Raw genomic sequence first — 19,307 nt, forward strand, 5'->3', positions numbered from 1 at the left:
GGGTTGCCAGATGGTCGGGATTTGGCGTGATTCTCCCGATTTTTAGCATGTGTTCCCGATTCCCGACAAAGTGTAAACCGTCCCGAAAAACGGCTACACGTTATAAAACAACAGTTTCAAGTTGCGAACTGTCGTCGAGCGAGCGAGCTGACGTAGTGCCAATAATGTAAAATATCGTTGTTTTTAATACAATTACTTTAATTTGAATGTATTTTTTTTCCCGACTCAAGTCCTAAAATCCCGAAAAATTGATATTGTTTCCAGATAATAGCGCCTTTCGATCTGGCAACCCTAGATACAACTTGGATACAAAGAGCATATTATCACTACGTACTGCTTGGATAGGTACCCATGGGTACGATGCTCCTTCATAATAAAACGTATTAAAAAGCTTTTAGAAACACACTAGGTTTTCATGCCAAATGTTAGGTAAGTACTTCATTTCGGATACTTTTCTTTATGTTGGAAACAAATTTAGCAGACGTATCGCCTGATGGCATGGTAAGCGATTACCGTCACCCATGGACACCGTGTGATTGTAAGTGCGTTGCCTGCCATTAAGATGGGAGAAGGGAGAACGCTCTTTTCTCTTCTTTATGTATGCATCACTGACAGGTTAGTGCACACTTTTAGCATGGTTGGAGTCTATTATAAATTACAAGCTTTTGAGAAACAGGCCCATAGCTCGTCAAGCTTGTAAACGTACAATTACAAGAACTCACGCATGTGAATGATCAGATGACGGGCGACAGAGAGGCGTGGTAGAGAAAGACATGCTGTGCCGACCCCAAGTGAATGGGACAAGGGCAAGAGAATGATGACAAGAACAAACAAAACATCTCTTCGAAAGCTCAAGCGCATAAGACGTCGTGCTTCGTCTCGTACAGACCCTGATATCGCTGTCATTGTTCATACATTTTCTATGGTCTAATATAAAGTCAATGTAAGAACGCCTATAATTCTTACAGGGTATTAATGAGGGTATGCTTATGCTCTAATCAAGTAACCTTCATATTTCAAGTAAAAATATTTTGTCTAAATAAGACTGGAGCAGTGGGACACAATATAGGCTATACAAAAAAAAAGAAAAAAGACTGGTAGGTACAAATCCAAAAAGGAATAATTGAAATTCTTCTATAGATTAGGTAACGGTTTTACTCATGTTTTGTAAGGAACTCATTGACGTAATTAAAGAAGCCTGCTGGATCCTCGGCATGTACGTTATGACCGACACCATCTACATACTTGAGCTCCGCATTCGGAAAAATTTGATGGATTCCTTTTAAATCACGTGACCTGAAACAATATTAAAAGCCTTAAGTCAACCCTTCAACCACTCCGTATTTCACCATTTATTCATCATCTCACCAAGTTTCTGAATAGAGAACACCTATGTAGAGTTGTAGACACATGTTAAAATAATTGACCTAGTTATATAATGCATACTTACGGCAAGTAGTTCGATTCTGTACCACCTATAAATAGAACGGGACCTTTATACTGCATGCGCTGTAAATCTTTCGGAAAAGTCGCGATATCCATAAAATGCTTTTTCAGAGCGTCCAAGTTGCACATCCAACCAATCTTGTCGCCTCGTTGACCGATATTCATTAGAATGAAATGGATACTGCCTCCCCCGAACAAGCCAGTGGCCAGTAATTTCTCTTTAGCAAAAGCTCTGGCCTCAGTTAGAGATGCTTTTCCTTGGAAATCGATGGCTTTCATGTTGTCTATTAGTACTGGAAAGAATTCATTCAGGACGCCAGCCGTGGAGACTGGTGAGATGTCGACTACGACCAGACTGTGGACTTTCATTGGCTGTAATAAAAGGGACATCATTTGAGGCCAAAAAGACTTAAAGTTTTCGCCTACTTCCGGACAAGGCAAGACCGCGGGAGATATTAGATTTGCAACGATCAAAACTGGATTGACTGGAGATGAGCATCGAAATCATTTTACACACTAGATAGAATTCTACATTAAAGGTTTGTTCGTAGAAAGTAGGTATTAGGTACCACAAAAAAAATCTTTCCCTGCGGTACAAACAGCAAACATAAACCAATACCTGTGTAAGCGCTAAAGCCATGCTGGTTCTACCACCCATACTATGACCTATCACGGTAGCTTCCTTCAGCCTCAAGGTGTCAATTAGCTTGGCCACATCGGCGGCTAGCTCATGGTAGGTATGTGAACTGTCGTGAGGACTTTCTCCGTGGTTGCGAATATCGGCAGTTACGACCATCCGGTGGCACGAAGATGAGATCTTTTGGCTCATGCTAGCCCAGTTCCTTTTGAATGTAAACAAGAACGCAAGTCTATTAGAATAATACCATGAACAGGTATTTCGGAATATTACATGTGTAAGCAAAAATGACCCGGGTATAGTTCGTAGTTTTGTAACAGAGCCCGAGCTAATCCTATTAGGCATTGTTAAGTACAACCGCTCGTGCCACGTGCCACAACCACCTGCATAAAAACCTGCGTACTTCGGTTACTGAGTGCCGGCGAGTCGAACGCTACAGAACCAGTCTAAAATGTGTCATCGAGTTGCGTAACAAAGGCGCGTTATCGGAGAGCGCACCTACACTGGTTTTTGAGCGTTGGACTAGCCCGCGCTCAGGTGCCAAATAGAATAAGGATGACCCTTTTTTGCAGGTAAGTAGCACGTGCGGTTTTACTTAACAATAGACAATAGGATTAACCGCCGGGCTCTGTTACAAAACTATGAACTATATGTCCTTAAACAACGTCCAAGACCACCGGTGGACGTGCAGCAGCGTCCCTCAAATCCAGCGTACTCGACTGCGATCGCCAACCCGCCTGCCAAGCGTGGCGATTATGGCATTCACCCCCCCATCAAGGGGGAGGCTTATGTTCAGCAGTGGACGTTTTATGGCTGAGATGATGATGATGATGAAGCAAAAATATTACTGAAAACGAAAACTGAGAAACTGAGGGTAGCGCGCGCAAGGTTGTTGTGTACTTACGTCAAAGGCCTCCCTTTTGTAAAATAGTGAATGTTTTGTTTGGCTGCTAAAGCAGAAACGTTTGTGCTCAGCTTAGAATAGCCTGTCCTATTTCTAATATCAAGTTTTCAACATTTTACTCTTAAGCAGGCCACTGACGAGCCTTCCAAATGGATGCCGTTACAATGGATTCATCCAAATGGAAGGCATCCTAATATTAAACATTGTACGTTTTTGACATTCACGGACCGATTTTGGATTGCAGCCACGCTATTTGGACTGTTGGAAGGCTCGTCAGTGGCCACCTTTAGACAAGCGGACAGACTATATCTATTTATCCCTACCTCTTGGAGCCCAATAATCCATGCAGAACAACCACGGGTGTGCCGCCACTCTCACTCTTTCCGTACACATTGTAAGCCAAATCAACAGCTGACCGGGTTTGGATCCTAATCGGAGTGTGTAAAATGAGGAAATAGTGCCGCAGTAATTGTAACACCTTCATGCCATATCCGGTCAAACGAGGGATTCAGAATCATGCATTTCAGCACTCGAACGAAATAGGGACATATGATTTTGTGAAAATATTTAACACGTTTTCAAAGCATTGTTATAATTTATCGTTTTCAAACTTTTTCTACTTTATTTGACGTTTGATTGTTCTTATAAAGTTTCAGCGTTTTGTTTACGAAAATATTTTGACTTCTCAACTGAACGCAGCGACGCTCCTTTTTGAGGAAACTTTTTTTGATGTAGGTATGATTTTATGATTTTGCCGAAGAGTATAGTAAATTATACTAGGTACATAGTGTACCATCGTCCACATTGTTAACTGTACATGTCTTACAGACCTGTACAGACCTCATGCCTTTTGTAATAAGGCCACCGATGTACAGTTAGGAGTGTTGCAGTTTGTACCAATATAAAATTTATTAAAATCATCATTTTATGTTAATTTCCATTTAGGGGTGCTGCTGCAGGGGTTGGCATGCAAAAATATGCAGATTAGCAAAATTGAAATGGCTTATAGTAAATACGAGTTTATTAATTAACATAAATTCACATAAAATACACTCTCTGACTAATACCACAGACAAAGTCTAGTTATCTTGGTGATCATTAAGGAAGCCGATGACGAGCTCCAGTACGGCCTTGGGTTCATCTTTGTGGACGAAGTGGCCGGCGCCGGGGACGTACTTCACCACGGCTCGGGGGAAGAGCTCTCTGATCATTGGCAGGTCGTCGGCACTGGAACAACCATATTGTTGGAGGAGCGCTTTTACCCTAGGGCTTAAGATGCTATGAGCGGCGAACTGCAAGGGAAAGGGGAGGTGCAAACCTTTAAAGACCCAATGAGACAAATCGTCAATACGCCAGTGCACTCTAGCTAACATATGCAGTAGGTTATTTTATTTACTAAACCTGTTTGCTAAAAAAGGAATGCTAAACTACGCAAAATAAAGGGTTCTATAACTATATGGTGGATACTAAATTAAAATGTTAATAACCCATCCCATCAGTAACGTAGTGGTCAGTATCACCACTTGTTCTTCTTATATTACGAATCAGACACAAAACTTTATGCGGATGTGAACTCCGATTTATGAATATGAGGGCAAAAGAAAAACATTTATATTCTTACGGAATATACTCCGACAGCTGTCCGCCTATGAACAAAGCTGGTCCGGGGTACTTCTTGCCTTTATCTAAAGTGAATGGAAACGACGAAATATATTTAAAATGTCTCATGAGCGTTTCTAGATTGCATGTCCACCCGATAGTGCCATCTTGTTTAACGTTGATATTGGATAACACATTCGCCATAATGGTTTCATTGGTAACGATATTTTTCAACTGTTCTTTTATCTCCTTTCTAGCTTTGTTGATTTTGCGCTTTTCTTTCCATTGAACTTCGGTCATCCCTTTCATGATTTTTGGGAAGAGTGTGGTAAATTCCGTGCTTGTTGTTGCGGGTGACATGTCTAACACAATCATACTGGCTACTGCCGACGGCTGAAACACAAAATAGTTTTAGATGTCAGTTATAAAGCTGAGCTATCATCATACTCTATTTTTGATAGAAATTTAAACGCGAATGAGATGAGAGATCGTGATCAAGAACATCTTGATTATTTTCACCTGGAGGAGATATCTGTAAATAGCCCCAAACCATCTTAGCATCATTCTGTTAAGTAAGAGATGCCTTTGGGAAGGAAAGAAATGACCCAAACACCCATTGACACTGAAATGGAGATCGATAGGACATAGTATTCGAGGAGGGGAAACTAATAACGGTTGGAAACCGCCGGACGGAAGCCGTGGCCTCGGGCGCCCTGTACACTCTTGGCAGCGGTCCGTCACAAATGAGCTACGAGCGGTCGGGTGAGCTGGAGTGAGGCCGGAAGGATAGCTGAAGATAGGAAGAGGCGTGGCTCGAGCTTGTGAAGGCCCTTTGCACCTCTGGGGTACCATGGGACAACAACAAACTGCTGTTCTACACCATCCTAGGGCATCAGGACTGAAAGGAGTTTCAAAGTAAACGATCGATATAATAAATTTGTGTAGGTATACCTTCATCAAAGCGACTGCCATTACTGTCCTGGCACCCATGTTGTGTCCTATAAGACTGGCGTTGTCCAACTCCAGCTTGTCCATAAGTTGCAGAACGTCTTCAGCCAGTTCCTCGTACTTATGCGACTTGGTCTGCGGGCTGAGCCCGTGGTTCCTCAAGTCTATCCGCACAACTACCCTTTTCGTTACCGCGTGAATAGTTTTCCCTAAATATTTCCAATTTTCTTTCGTTCCTAGTAAACCGTGGCAGATTATAAGCGGAGGTCTTTCGTCAGGTGGGTGAGGTGGCTCGTTGTCGGGACCGCTTACGATTTTAAAGGATAAGTTCACAGCAGTTCTGGTACCAATAGTTATGCGAGGCAAAATGTTCACTAATCTAGAGAGCTGCAGTATTCGAGTGTACACATCCATTCATGTCAAACAATTATGTATAGCCAATGGGGCAAATAATAACAATAAAATATCATTTTCTTGAACTACTTAGTTGAATAATAATTAAATTAGTGTTTGTAAATTATAGAGGTGTCTACTAAAGTGACATTTAGTGTCAGGTGTCAGATAACATAGAGAACTTATACACGGTGTAACATGAGTAAACCGAATAATTTTAACCACGCATTTCTGAGGTCAAAAAAGAAGTAAAAAATTTAACATGAGTTTAGGTCAATTTCGACAAAAAAAAAATTTTTTTTTCTTTTGTTTTTTCAATTTTTTGAATGTATTTGTACATAAAAAATCATTTTTATTGGTAAACTTGTCACTTAAAACTGATTTTTACATTTTTTTTCGTATAACCTACTTTTTGCAAAGTGTTACTTGTCACTTTTTGACATCTATCAATAAGGATATTTAGATTACGTCCCATAGCAGCAACATCACCATCAAAAAGGCCTTTTACACTATGTAACAATAAAAACTTGTTTTTTTTTAATTAATAATATCTCTGAAACTAGGCGAATTTCAAAAAAGTTTATAGGACATTTTTGTCTCTAAATATGATCAGGAATACGCTATTAAAATTATTCGGTTTACTCATGTTACACCGTGTATATACTGTCAGATAATGAGGAAAAAGGTAGACGAGTTACGGTTTTGAAAGCTTTTTACTTGTTCACGATGAGAAGGCATGATGAGGTGTCCCCGCAGGTTACATCGAGTCTAGATGGCCGGTTGTAATATTCATGAAAGTCCCCAACACATTGCACACGACATACAATCGTGATAGCTATACATGAGACATGTATATGTTGCCCGTATGGGCGACATACAATAGAATAAATATAGACAGTCAAACAAGTTTGTCAGTAGAAAAAGACAGGAAAAGTAGGGTCCATGCTGTACCCAATTAAACTTAAACACCTTTGTAAAATACCATGGATGCAATGAATAAATGATTATGATTATAGCTTCCTACGTTCGCAATAAATTAGGTCATTTCATTGTTGTAAAGAACATTACATTAATAATAAACCTACACATAATAAACAGTCTCAGCAAACAGGCAGAATACGATTACTTAACCTGTGACCTAGACTCATTTACCTGCTGCGAATTTCCATCATCGAAAAGCTGATGGTAAATGTTAAAAGATAAGTCTAGGTACTATTAGTGACGCGCACGGGCAACTGAGAACCCATACTGAGATGGTCGGACATGCCTTTTATCGGTTTTTTAATAGATTTGCGTTTGAATTGCAGAAATGGTGTAAGGGAAAGGAAAATGTCCACAATGTGGCGCCGTGATGCGTCAATGATATGCACAATATACTTGTAATTTAATACAGTTCATTGACGACGCCGTACGTTGTAAATGGCGTATAACGTTCAATCTTGTCGCTAATCCGTCTTGAGGAGGACGTCCCTGGTGAGCCCACCATTTAATTTTGTGTCTTTTATTTATTTATTTAACTAGTGAACACACCGACGCGATGCCCTGTTGGTAACAAGGTTAAGTCTTCGTCCGGTTGCGGTGCATTATTACGAAGAATCAAAAGCTTGGGAATTAGAGGAGGTAATTTTGAAGTGCTTTCGGGCGTTAAACTTTATTGCGCAAAACAAAGGCGGGCTAAAAGGTATTTTAACCAGTTAGGTAACTACAGAATTAAGGTTTACAAAGGTAACTAGTGACATAAATTTTGCGAAAATTAGTATCCATACTGCATATAACAGGTTCTTTAATTATTGATTATACTTATTCATCAGTTTTCTTTTAACAATGATTTTTAATTTTACACCTTAACAAAGTCCCCCGCCGCTTCTGTTTGATGTTTGCGTGTATACTGTATGTTCGCGATAAACTCAAAAACTACAGATCGGATTTTCATGCGGTTTTCACCTATCAATAGAGTGATACTTGAGGAAGGGTTAATTAGGTGTAAAATTTGTTAAGGTTTTGTGTAACCCGTGCGAAGTCGGGGCGGTTTCCTAGTTACTTGACTGACTGTAATAAGCCATTTCAAGTGCAAATTTTAATTGTTTCAATTATTAAAGAATATTATAAGCAGGATTCCAACAATATTGTTGTCCAGTCCAGATTATTTACTTTTATCCGTCCCGATATCTTTTTAGAATCCAGTCAGCACATTTGACCCACTGTGCACAGATTTTCGTTTGAGCTAAAATTTTGAATAGAATACCTACGGTGCATTGTCACCGTAAAAATATAAATTTACTATACGGTGACAATGCAATTTTACGGCTCCTACTAAAAGTGGTTTGATCCATTTGATGGTAGATAACCACCGGTGGTAATCAGTGAAACTTGGTAATAAAAAACGCAACATCATTGTCTTTGGGTTTCTTGAGTACAGTCGGCATTCAATATATATTTGTATCAAAAATAAAATTGCTGAAAAGTTGATTTAATTTCGCGTTGTCACTGTCGACGTAGGATGAAAGACATTTTATACAGGGTGTCTCAGATTTACCGACGACGGAGTGTATAAATAACATACAAAGGTTACGCGAATGATCCGACGTCATTATTATTTTAATTAATTCGGTAATTTTCATAGGTGGTTGAACCTTTATTAAAAAGTCGATGCTCTTGGTGTGTCTGTTTACCAATTAATCCATTGTTTTTCGTTTGGGGTATTATTTTTTACGCACGAAGGCAGGCGTGGCTCACTCCGCGATTTCGTCGCTTTGCTACAGGTAGCTAAAAGTACATCCGTTCGACCCCAATTTTGGGGTTTGCCATAAGCCGCGCGTGGCGCTGTCGCCACCTAGCGGCCATATCTGTGCTGATCGTGACAGACGCGTTTTGTTAGAGAGTGAGTCTTCTGTACCTAGTACTATTATTTATTCTGTCACGAAGGTCATGATTTCATGAGCATATTTTGTAACTAGGTAAGATATTTTTGATAAAAACAGTTTAATTTTTAAAACTCTTTTTTAATAACCAAAACAGTACAATAGTAAAATAGTATTTTATACAAACGTAACGTAATAAAGAGCTTTTCAGACAATTTCATTAATACCAAAATCAACATTAATTAAAATAGCCATATGGCATATATTATGGCTCTTCATTCTAATCTTATTGAGATGTGATGAGGTGATGACTGATTTATACACCGTGTTTTTATTGAATTCCGTTAACTTCGGGGTATGGTTAAGTACGTTTAAGAGAACTAAATGGCATAGTTAATAAAAAAATTTTTTTGCTTAAAAAAAAAAGAATTAAGTTTAAAAAGTAATGAAATGTAGCATGTAGCGTTGTTGTAAGACGGGCATTACATTTAACTCAACCAAACAATTGAAATCTGTGACATATCAATGTCATTTCGGACATCGATCGACCGAGATTGTACTTAAGTTTAGTAGCAAATGTATGAACTCATTCTAAACACTAATCAGTATGTAAACCGGCCCTAAGGCAAGTGTACACGCTTGTAGACGCCTTATAGGAAAAAAATAAAATATGATTATCTCCGAAATGGAGTTAATTAGAATATCGGTGTCTTTGAGAAAGTTACTTGATTTAAGCTCAGGAATGCACCCTTGAAATTAACGGAAAACAAAAAAAAACACGGTGTATAATTAAAAGTATTAAATCATAATCCAATAGATCCCATTTGAATATACACTGCAAACGTGCTGCAATCACGGACTGCAGGAAGTTCACATTTATTATTATTATTTTATAATTATGCGGAAATGTCTTAAATTAATTAATGTCTGGCGGAAACTTAATACGGTATTCAACAGGCATTTACACACCTATAGATTACATCAACACGTAAAGATAGGTACCTACCTAAAGAAAATTTGTTCGCAGAGTATCTACTAGACTAGACTAACTAGAATATTTACTAACATTGTTTTATAAATAACTTTTAAGCGCTGGTGGCCTAGCGGTGAGAGCGTGCGACTTGCAATCTGGAGGTCGCGGGTTCAAACCCCGGCTCGTACCAATGAGTTTTTCGGAACTTATGTACGAAATATCATTTGATATTTACCAGTCGCTTTTCGGTGAAGGAAAACATCGTGAGGAAACCGGACTAGTCCCAATAAGGCCTAGTTTACCCTCTGGGTTGGAAGGTCAGATGGCAGTCGCTTTCGTAAAAACTAGTTGCCTACGTCAAATCATGGGATTAGTTGACAAGCGGACCCCAGGCTCTCATGAGCCGTGGCGAAATGCCGGGATAACGCGAGGAAGAAGAAGATTGTTTTATAACTTTTATAGCTAATAATAAGTGACGAAAAGAGTACCTAAAATAGTATTTTTATTGTTTGTATTAAAACGCCAGAAAATTACCTACATTAATAAACTCAATTCACACGATAATGGTTTCTCCTAATGTAGTAAAAAAAATCAGTTGCGGTTACACGCCAAACAGGAACTGATAAAAACATGAGTTTATGATGATAATTGTCAAAAAGTTAGGTGCTTACTTAGCATGTGTAAGACTAAACTACTAAGGGTCACTTGCACCATCCCACCCGGGGTTATCCGTTAAAACGCTAATCCAGTGTCAAATTGTACTGGTAACCATGGTATATAACATCAGATTTAACCGGTTAGCTCCGGGTTAGTGGGATGGTGCAAGTGGTGCTAAAGGCCTCATCTTGTAACAAATCGCATGCCATTTTTAACCGATTCCAAATCTCAAAAGGAGAAGGTTATTGATACCTACATTGTTGGCTACGAATTAAATTGGTTCAAAAAAGTCGCAATGTATCAAACATCCCAACATTTTTAGGGTTCCGTACCCAAAGGGTAAAACGGGACCCTATTACTAAGACTTCGCTGTCCGTCCGTCCGTCTGTCACCAGGCTGTATCTCACGAACCGTGATAGCTAGACAGTTGAAATTTTCACAGATGATGTATTTCTGTTGCCGCTATAACAACAAATACTAAAAACAGAATAAAATAAAGATTTAAATGGGGCTCCCATACAACAAACGTGATTTTTTACCAAAGTTAAGCAACGTCGGGCGGGGTCAGTACTTGGATGGGTGACCGTTCATTTTTGCTTTTTTTTTGTTTTTTTTTGCATTATGGTACGGAACCCTTCGTGCGCGAGTCCGACTCGCACTTGCCCGGTTCTTTTGCAAAGTCTGCAGATACCTTAATAAGCGGCGATTGTGTGGTCTTACCTCAATCACAACAAAAACTTGCTTAATATTTCAGGGATCAGCAAAATGGGGACCCTTATAAACAACATCACGCAGTTCTACCACTACGTCAACGAGGATCTTGCTGGTAAGTTTTAAATTTTCAATGCTATTAGTGTTGGTAATAAAAAAGACTTGTTTACCTAGTCATTAAGTGCAAGTTACAGTTATTTTGCGAGTAAACTTGTTAGTTTTGAGTCTTCTCGTCTTCTGTAGGGACACGAAGCACAACAGCGACGATTTTTTCACTCTTATTTATTTAATAAAACCACCTAATTTAGTGACGGCCATTCATTATAGGGTGTAGGCTTTGGAAGTTTTATTTTCATCAAAATATTTGCAAAAGGAATCACGAACTATTACGAAAACTCGGAAGTCCTTTAAGCCATAAGCACACAATCTTGTAAAAAGTAAAAGCAAGGACAATCCTATTCCTATCTAAAAGCTTTAAATCTTGGTTGCAAAGGAGCGTTTTCAGCCGCCGCACAGATGTTATAGGACTTATAGGTAGTCCATAATTGTTTTCCATCGTATTTTCGTAATGTCATGCTGGTTCAGCCAATGTCAGTACTTTTCGTACCGAGATTTAATGAAATAGCAAGACACGTTCGTAAGTTTCCGTGAAAATACCAAAGTGCATAATTATTCACTATTACATTTGTAACGAAAAAATGCTTGCGATGTGATAGAAATATTAAAGCAAAGTTTATAAAAAATAATTTTCTATAAATAATGTCATCGGTTGAAGTTCAGACACTAATCCAGATTATCAGAGGGCCTACCGCGTGGTACGTTCGGCGTGTTGCCTTCCTGTCACACTTGTAAATTAGTACGTAAGTGTGACAGGGAGGCAACACGTCGAACGTGGTTCGCGGTAGGCCCACAGGTACTTTTACGTTGCCGTTAATGAATAGAATGAATATAAAGTCACTGCATAATCGATAGAAGTCACGGGTCCGGAGGTCACGCATTATGCTCAATGTAAGCATGGCAGGGGAATTCTTGCATATTTTGAATATAATACTTATAACTTTGTATGCGGAAAATACTTTGTTGTAAGTATACCTATTTAGTTAAAGTACCTAGTAACAATGGAGCCGCCATTAACAGGCGTTCCCCTCTGTCGAAAATAGGCGGCCAATGGTCAACCACATGTCAACCATATGTATGGACTGACGTTTATCTGACATGACGTACCTATACATTTGATGTGCCCCTCCCCAGCAAAAAACGGCAGACTATTTTGTACCGAAAATTTTAGACATGGCGTCTCCGTTGGTTATATCCTCTAAGTACCTAGTCTACAAATAGGAAATATAATGAGTATGAATAAAAAAAAGTAAAAGAAAAGAAAGAGGTCAATATCGAATTCGCGCAAAACATAGATATTTCGCCAACTAATTTTTCAAGTGTCTGTGCTTTACTATTTATTTAGGTCTTTTTGGAATAACAAAAGTATAGTTTTACAATAAGTCAGTGCAAATGAAGTGTAGCGCAAAGTATTGACTGTAGTAAACTGATAAGCAAAAAAAAAAATGCTTTCAAGTTTGATAGCCCAACTAGATGGCGCTATATTTTGTAATAAATGGATTCTCAAACGTCAACTTTTTACAACTAGAGTTATAGCGTAATGTACGGGAACGTAAACTATACCTATAGGTATCAGTCGTATTTCGTAGGCAGGTTAACGGTATACCTTAGCGTAGACGCCTTGACGGTAAACAGAGGCGACCTTTACCACTGCGAGGTAGGGTGGCAGATCTTTGAGAGACCCCTGTCTTTTCAACAATGAGAAAAATAATACCGAGTTTCTTCGCGAGGTGGTGGTCTAGGGGCGGTGCCCTAGGCCGGCCGCAGTAGTAAGGCTCTACCTGTATTGCTTCTTTCAGATCCCCGGACAAACAAGTTCTTCCTCGTATCCAGTCCGTTTCCCATCATGATCATCATGTACCTGTACCACCAGTTCGTGCGAAAGTGGGGCCCCGCCATGATGGAAAACCGGCCAGCATTCGAGCTCAAGAAACTTATCACCCTGTATAATATTATACAAATTTATCTGTCCGGGTACATTTCTATACGTGTAAGAATATAAATAACTAATATTGTAGCAGAGATCACTGATATCCATTGGTACGATCCTTACATTCCTCTTTCGCTTGCTTTCTCATTTCTCTTTAGGTTTAGAGTCTGGCTACTGAAATTTTACCTAAAGATTTGGCGGGAAATTCAAAAAATCTTGGACTGGTCACACTTTGTGTAGTAGGAATTATAGTTTTGATACTAGACAATATTTTTGATATTATGTGCTCAAGTAAGGTACCTAATGAAATAAGTTAAATAAACGTTTACGTGCACTCAAAGTCAGCTCACATAATTTCTACCACAATTTAAAGTACAGTCAACGACAAACACATATGTTTACGTTCAAATATTAATATTTTATAGATATTTTTCAGAACTTTTAGTTTATCCGTTTCTTTATACACTTGTCCTATTTATGAGATTCAGGCATTAATAAATTCACTTACTTAATCAAAGTAATAGGCAAATGTTAGAACTAGTACTTAAAGTATCAAAATATTTATAGAGCACCAACCTCCAAATTTGTTTACGTTTGGTTAGGAGTTGTAAACATTGCAGTTTTTCGTTATACAACGCTACACATCGACTTCGCACACTGTCGTAATTATTTACGAGCTTAAATAATAGTTGCCGAACCACGCTCAGTATAGAAATTATTAATTTTATTTAAAATAAACCCCTTATAAACCGCAAACAATTTGAATGAATGACATCAATTGACAACTGACTTTTAGCTTTTTTTTAAATCATAGACAATTGGTGATACAACAACGAAATATCTGTCAACAATTTTTGGCTAGCCAGACTCTAGTAACAAGTATAACTTAGTTATTTCTATTTTAGTCAGTCCTCTGTAAAGGCCTCTACACATTATCATTGGCCACAGCATCTTGACAGATGATTGTTGCAGTGACAGTTTATTAAGAAGAGGTCTGTGCGTCGTCGGAGATCGGAGGTGCGGCACACTTTTTCCTATGGCTTTAAAGTCCAATCGCAGCACCCACACAAACTATTGAGAAATATATTTTTTTACAACTAACTACTTATCCACAGTGTCTGTTTATCCTGTACCTGCCGGGGCACTACAGCGTCTGGTGCCAGAAGATGATAACGGACGAGTCACCTCTTGAGAAGATCGTCATCCACCACGTCTACATGTACTACGTCATCAAAGTTATAGATCTACTCGACACGGTATGTTACACTCTTCATTCTGTACCTGCCGGGGCACTACAGCGTCTACTACTATTAATACCTCTGGATTTCGTGTCACAAATTTGACAGCTATAGTAGATGCTGCTGAATTGGCAGATAAATAGTAAAGGAAGTGATTGTTTCGATCAATGTCAATAGTCTAACGCCTTGGTGAGATCAGATTCTTCCGATTCAAAATGAAGGCAAAAAAAAACTATATACGCACTAGCTCTCCGAGCACTAGCTAGTAAATCAATTGACACGTGGTAAACTCGAAAAACGAAAATCAAAACTTTTAACTCTAATGTTGTTTCTCAGGTATTCTTCATACTGCGGAAAAAGTTCTCACAAGTGTCGTTCCTGCACGTGTACCACCACCTGGGCATGTGCCTACTGGGGTTCGTCGGCAACAAATATGTGCCAGGTATGTCGGCGCTGTGCTCATTTCTGGCTTGAGACTCTAAATTAGCCTTTTGGACGCCAATGACCGATATATCCGCACACCAAACTCTGATTAATCGGTCACAAACCACAGAGCAACATAGACCTACGTGCATATGCATAAAGTTCAATTTCAGTTTTGACAATTCGATGAGTTGGCGTCCGCGTGACAGCTTTTGTGTTTGACATGGCGGCGAAAAGGTTAAATGCGTGTATCGGGCTTCCTTTCAGCTGTTAGATATTTCTTATAAGCCCACAGGGACCCTAACCAGCATTGTGTTCAAAGACCGTTGTCTCTTTAGTGGTCCGGTCATGAGTTTTGGCTTTATATTCAACTCTTCTTCTTCCTCGCGTTATCCCGGCATTTCGCCACGGCTCATGAGAGCCTGGGGTCCGCTTGACAACTAATCCCATGATTTAACGTAGGCACTAGTTTTTATGAAAGCGACTGCCATCTGACCTTCCAACCCAGAGGTCCGGTTTCCTCACGATGTTTTCCTTCACCGAAAAGGGACTGGTAAATATCAAATGATATTTCGTACATAAGTTCCGAAAAACTCATTGGTACGAGCCGGGGTTTGAACCCGTGACCTCCAGATTGCAAGTCGCACGCTCTCACCGGGACACCAGCGCTTCTTTATATTCAACTCTATGTAAATGTAGAATTGTGGTACACTTCAAATTTGCGCTGATCATTGACGCCAATCTACTGCTTCTTACTTTTGGGTATATAATTTATTGGAATAGGAAAACCTGTGCATTAGGGGCCAAATAATGATATCTTTGTGCATTTGCAGGTGGTCACGGCGTGATGCTAGGTTTCATCAACTCCGTGGTGCACACGGTCATGTACACGTATTATCTGATCTCGGTGGTCCGGCCGCAGTGGGTGCGCCGATGGTGGAAAAAGTACATCACTCAGCTGCAAATAGTAAGTTACACCACGGTACTAACTCCTTACTTTAATGCCTCTCTTTCTTCTCATTTACTTAGCTGTCCGTTTTGCCAACAAACTTACTATACCTACTAATTTATACTAGACTTAGACCAAGAAAAGTCTGCAACTGTTATTTTAGACTTCAAACTTCTATGAAATTATGACGTAGGTATAACACTTGCACTGGGTATGCTATCAAAATCGTTGCAGACTCTACAGAGGCGTGTATGTAATCGTATACATACGTACATAATACAGTAAGGGCTGATTTAGACGGCGTGCGACTTGTATGCGATTTTAGTTACATTGCAGACTATTGGTTACATCCAATTCAGCCGACCAATCAAATACCGCAATGTAATGAAACTCGCATGCGAGTTCTCGCACCATGTAAATGGGCCTTAATTAGGTTGTCATGCGCTAACCTTAGAGAATATAACCAACGGAGACGCCATGTCTAAAATTTTCGGTACAAAATAGTCTGCCGTTTTTTGCGGGGGAGTGGCACATCAAATGTATAGGTACGTCATGTCAGATAAACGTCAGTCCATACATATGGTTGACCATTGGCCGCCTATTTTCGACAAAGGGGAACGCCTGTTAATGGCGGCTCCACGAGGCGCTAACGCATGGCACCATAAAACACCACCCATTTTCTTGGCATAGTACAAACAGCAACACTCGTAACTGTCCATCAGTGGACCTTATGCCCTTTGTAATAAGGTTTACGAACTGTCAGTTAACTGTGTAGGCGATGGTACGATTTATCGATCAAACTAAAGACAATTGGATTTCAACTTTATCATTCCGATATAAGGTTCTAATTAAATTAGACTTTCGCAAAATATTACTCGTCTACACGAAACACCAAAACTAGCGGACTTTAACTGTATTATGTTGTGTACATTAAATAAATATAAATATTATAGGAAATTATTACACAAATTGACTAGTCCCACAGTAAGCTCAATAAGGTGTTGTGGGTACTTAGACATATATATACATAGATATTTATAAATACTTAAATACTAACAAAAAACCCTTGACTCTGGAACAAATATCTGTCACACAAATAAATGCCCTTTCCGGGATTCGAACCCAGGACTACCGGCTTCACAGGCAGGGTCAGTACCCACTAGGCCAGACCGGACGTCAAAATTATTATTTTAAACAATGGGGTTGGCCGGTGGAAGTTTTTAGCAGATGGTGCCATCATAGCTTGCCCCGTCAATCCCTAGAATTATGTAATTTTTTTGTTTTTTTAATACCCTGGATGCCAGCCCTTTAAGCCAAATCTCATAGAAAAAGGGGCAAGCTATGATGGCGCCATCTATGCAAACCTTTGACAGTTGCCAACCCCATTATTTCCTCGTTTCAGCTGCAGTTCGCTCTCCTGATCTTCCACTTCGGGCACGTGCTGTTCGAGCCATCGTGCGAGTACCCCAAGTGGGTCTCCCTAGTGTTCCTCCCACACAACATCTTCATACTCTTCCTGTTTCTAGATTTCTACTTCAAGGAGTACGTTTACAAGAAGAATAAGACTAGCAATAAGACTTCGTAGGTAATAAATTATTTATTTATACGGGTTCGTTTGATTTCATGAGGTTAATAGCCTTTAAAGTTAAGTTTAAAGTAACATTTGTGTATTTCCATTTTAACAACAGAAATATGTCAATGTTTTTGTATGTATGGATATTTCTTTAACACGATTCAGTTCAAACGGAACGGAAGTAACGGAATTTATAGATATCACACCGTATGTAGACCCCACAGACTTAACTTCAGAACTTTCAACTTCATCTACACGTTGTAACATGAGTAAACCGAATAATTTTAACAGCGTATTCCTGATCATATTTAGACACAAAAATGTCCTATAAACTTTTTTAAAAAACGATAATAAAAAAAAAAAATGAAAATAAACAAGTTTTTGTTGTTACATAATGTAAAAGGCCTCTTTGATGGTAATGTTGCTGCTATGGGACGTAAGCTACTGTTACACATGCTCTAAAATAGCATGCTAAAAAGCGTGCTATTGAGTATGCTCAATACGAGCATGCTTATGAGCAGTTTACATTTGCTAGCAATAGGCATGCTAGTTTTAAGTATGCTCAAAGCAAACACTTCATTTACACATGCCATTTTATAGCGTGCTCTCTCGCTCTCTGTCAGTTCAAATAACGCCATGGACAGTCAAAAAGCTATCCGTAATAAGATCATCCTTTTGCTGGCGATGCAATGCATCCAGAAAAAACAGCTCAGCAAAAAAAGAAAAGAAAGAGAAAGATTTGGGTCCGTGATTGGATATCTAGAAGACAGGACTTTGGAGCAAGTGCTCAATTGCTTACAGAAATGCAAGTAGAAGATGCTGCGGATTATAAAAATTATTTGCGGATGCTACCGCATCAATTTGACTTTTTACTCTCTCAAGTTGAAAACGCTATAACAGAAACAAGATACTAGCTTGCTCAATAAGCAAACCTGTTCACACGCGCTAAAAGCACGCCCCCCCCCCACCCGCGCTGCAGGTAGCATGACCAAAAATCGCACGACCGTTAATTTTTGAGCAAACTCAAAACGAGCATGCTCATTCTTAGCAATGTTTCGACACACAAATTGCTCAATAGTGGCATGCTTTCGTGCTAGAAATCAGCATGTGTAACAGTAGCTATAAGCTACTGTTACACATGCTCTAAAATAGCATGCTAAAAAGCGTGCTATTGAGTATGCTCAATACGAGCATGCTTATGAGCAGTTTACATTTGCTAGCAATAGGCATGCTAGTTTTAAGTATGCTCTTGAATAAGCATGCTCAAAGCAAACACTTCATTTACACATGCCATTTTATAGCGTGCTCTCTCGCTCTCTGTCAGTTCAAATAACGCCATGGACAATCAAAAAGCTATCCGTAATAAGATCATCCTTTTGCTGGCGATGCAATGCATCCAGAAGCTTATATCAGCTCCACAAAAAAGAAAAGAAAGAGAAAGATTTGGGTCCGTGATTGGATATCTAGAAGACAGCACTTTGGAGCAAGTGCTCATTGCTTACAGAAATGCGAGAAGATGATGCGGATTATAAAAATTATTTGCGGATGCTACCGCATCAATTTGAATTTCTCTCAAGTTGAAAACGCTATACAGAAACAAGATACTAGCATGCTCAATAAGCAAACCTGTTCAGACGCGCTAAAAGCACGCCCCCCTACACCCGCGCTGCATGTAGCATGCCCAAAAATCGCACGACCGTTGATTTTTGAGCAAACTCAAAATGAGCATGCTCATTATTAGCAATATTTCGACACACATGCTACTAAGTAGCAATTGCTCAATAGTGGCATGCTTTCGTGCTAGAAATCAGCATGTGTAACAGTAGCTGTAGTCTAAATATCCTTATTGATAGATGTCAAAAAGTGACAAGTAACTCTTTGCAAAAAGGTTTTACGAAAAAAAAATGTAAAAATCAATTTTAAGTAACAAGTTTACCAATAACATTTA

At 39.3% G+C, this 19,307-nt stretch overlaps 2 protein-coding genes across 2 annotated transcripts; one reads left to right on the forward strand and one right to left on the reverse strand.

Moving 5' to 3' along the window:
• Window positions 1–1,135: 1,135 nt before the first annotated feature.
• On the reverse strand, window positions 1,136–6,072 carry LOC134674859 (uncharacterized). Its single transcript, XM_063533015.1, has 7 exons — window positions 5,538–6,072; window positions 4,609–4,979; window positions 4,079–4,214; window positions 3,311–3,489; window positions 2,066–2,288; window positions 1,451–1,818; window positions 1,136–1,296 (listed from the first exon to the last, which is right to left on the reverse strand). Exons 1-7 carry the CDS (start codon window positions 5,946–5,948, stop codon window positions 1,155–1,157), a joined length of 1,830 nt encoding a protein of 609 aa, XP_063389085.1. The 5' UTR covers window positions 5,949–6,072; the 3' UTR covers window positions 1,136–1,154.
• A 1,258-nt stretch (window positions 6,073–7,330) lies between these two features.
• LOC134674369 (very long chain fatty acid elongase AAEL008004-like) lies at window positions 7,331–17,392 on the forward strand. The gene is made up of 7 exons (XM_063532430.1): window positions 7,331–7,400; window positions 11,173–11,244; window positions 13,046–13,236; window positions 14,292–14,432; window positions 14,751–14,856; window positions 15,671–15,804; window positions 17,189–17,392. The coding sequence occupies exons 2-7, from the start codon at window positions 11,184–11,186 to the stop codon at window positions 17,369–17,371; spliced, it is 816 nt and encodes a 271-aa protein (XP_063388500.1). The 5' UTR covers window positions 7,331–7,400; window positions 11,173–11,183; the 3' UTR covers window positions 17,372–17,392.
• Window positions 17,393–19,307: the final 1,915 nt, after the last annotated feature.

This window comes from Cydia fagiglandana, chromosome 20 (assembly GCF_963556715.1).
Source record: "Cydia fagiglandana chromosome 20, ilCydFagi1.1, whole genome shotgun sequence".
Taxonomy (NCBI): Eukaryota; Metazoa; Arthropoda; class Insecta; order Lepidoptera; family Tortricidae; genus Cydia; species Cydia fagiglandana.

Excerpts from the sequence above, each read along its gene's own strand:
- LOC134674859 (XM_063533015.1), bottom strand. The coding sequence starts at position 5,948 with ATGGATGTGTACACTCGAATACTGCAGCTCTCTAGATTAGTGAACATT. Across the intron at positions 2,289-3,310 it reads GGATTATTGGGCTCCAAGAG|GAACTGGGCTAGCATGAGCC; the intron begins GTAGGGATAAAT and ends TACATTCAAAAG. Across the intron at positions 1,297-1,450 it reads ACAGAATCGAACTACTTGCC|GTCACGTGATTTAAAAGGAA; the intron begins GTAAGTATGCAT and ends ATATTGTTTCAG.
- LOC134674369 (XM_063532430.1), top strand. The coding sequence starts at position 11,184 with ATGGGGACCCTTATAAACAACATCACGCAGTTCTACCACTACGTCAAC. Across the intron at positions 13,237-14,291 it reads CCGGGTACATTTCTATACGT|TGTCTGTTTATCCTGTACCT; the intron begins GTAAGAATATAA and ends ACTTATCCACAG. Across the intron at positions 15,805-17,188 it reads ACATCACTCAGCTGCAAATA|CTGCAGTTCGCTCTCCTGAT; the intron begins GTAAGTTACACC and ends TCCTCGTTTCAG.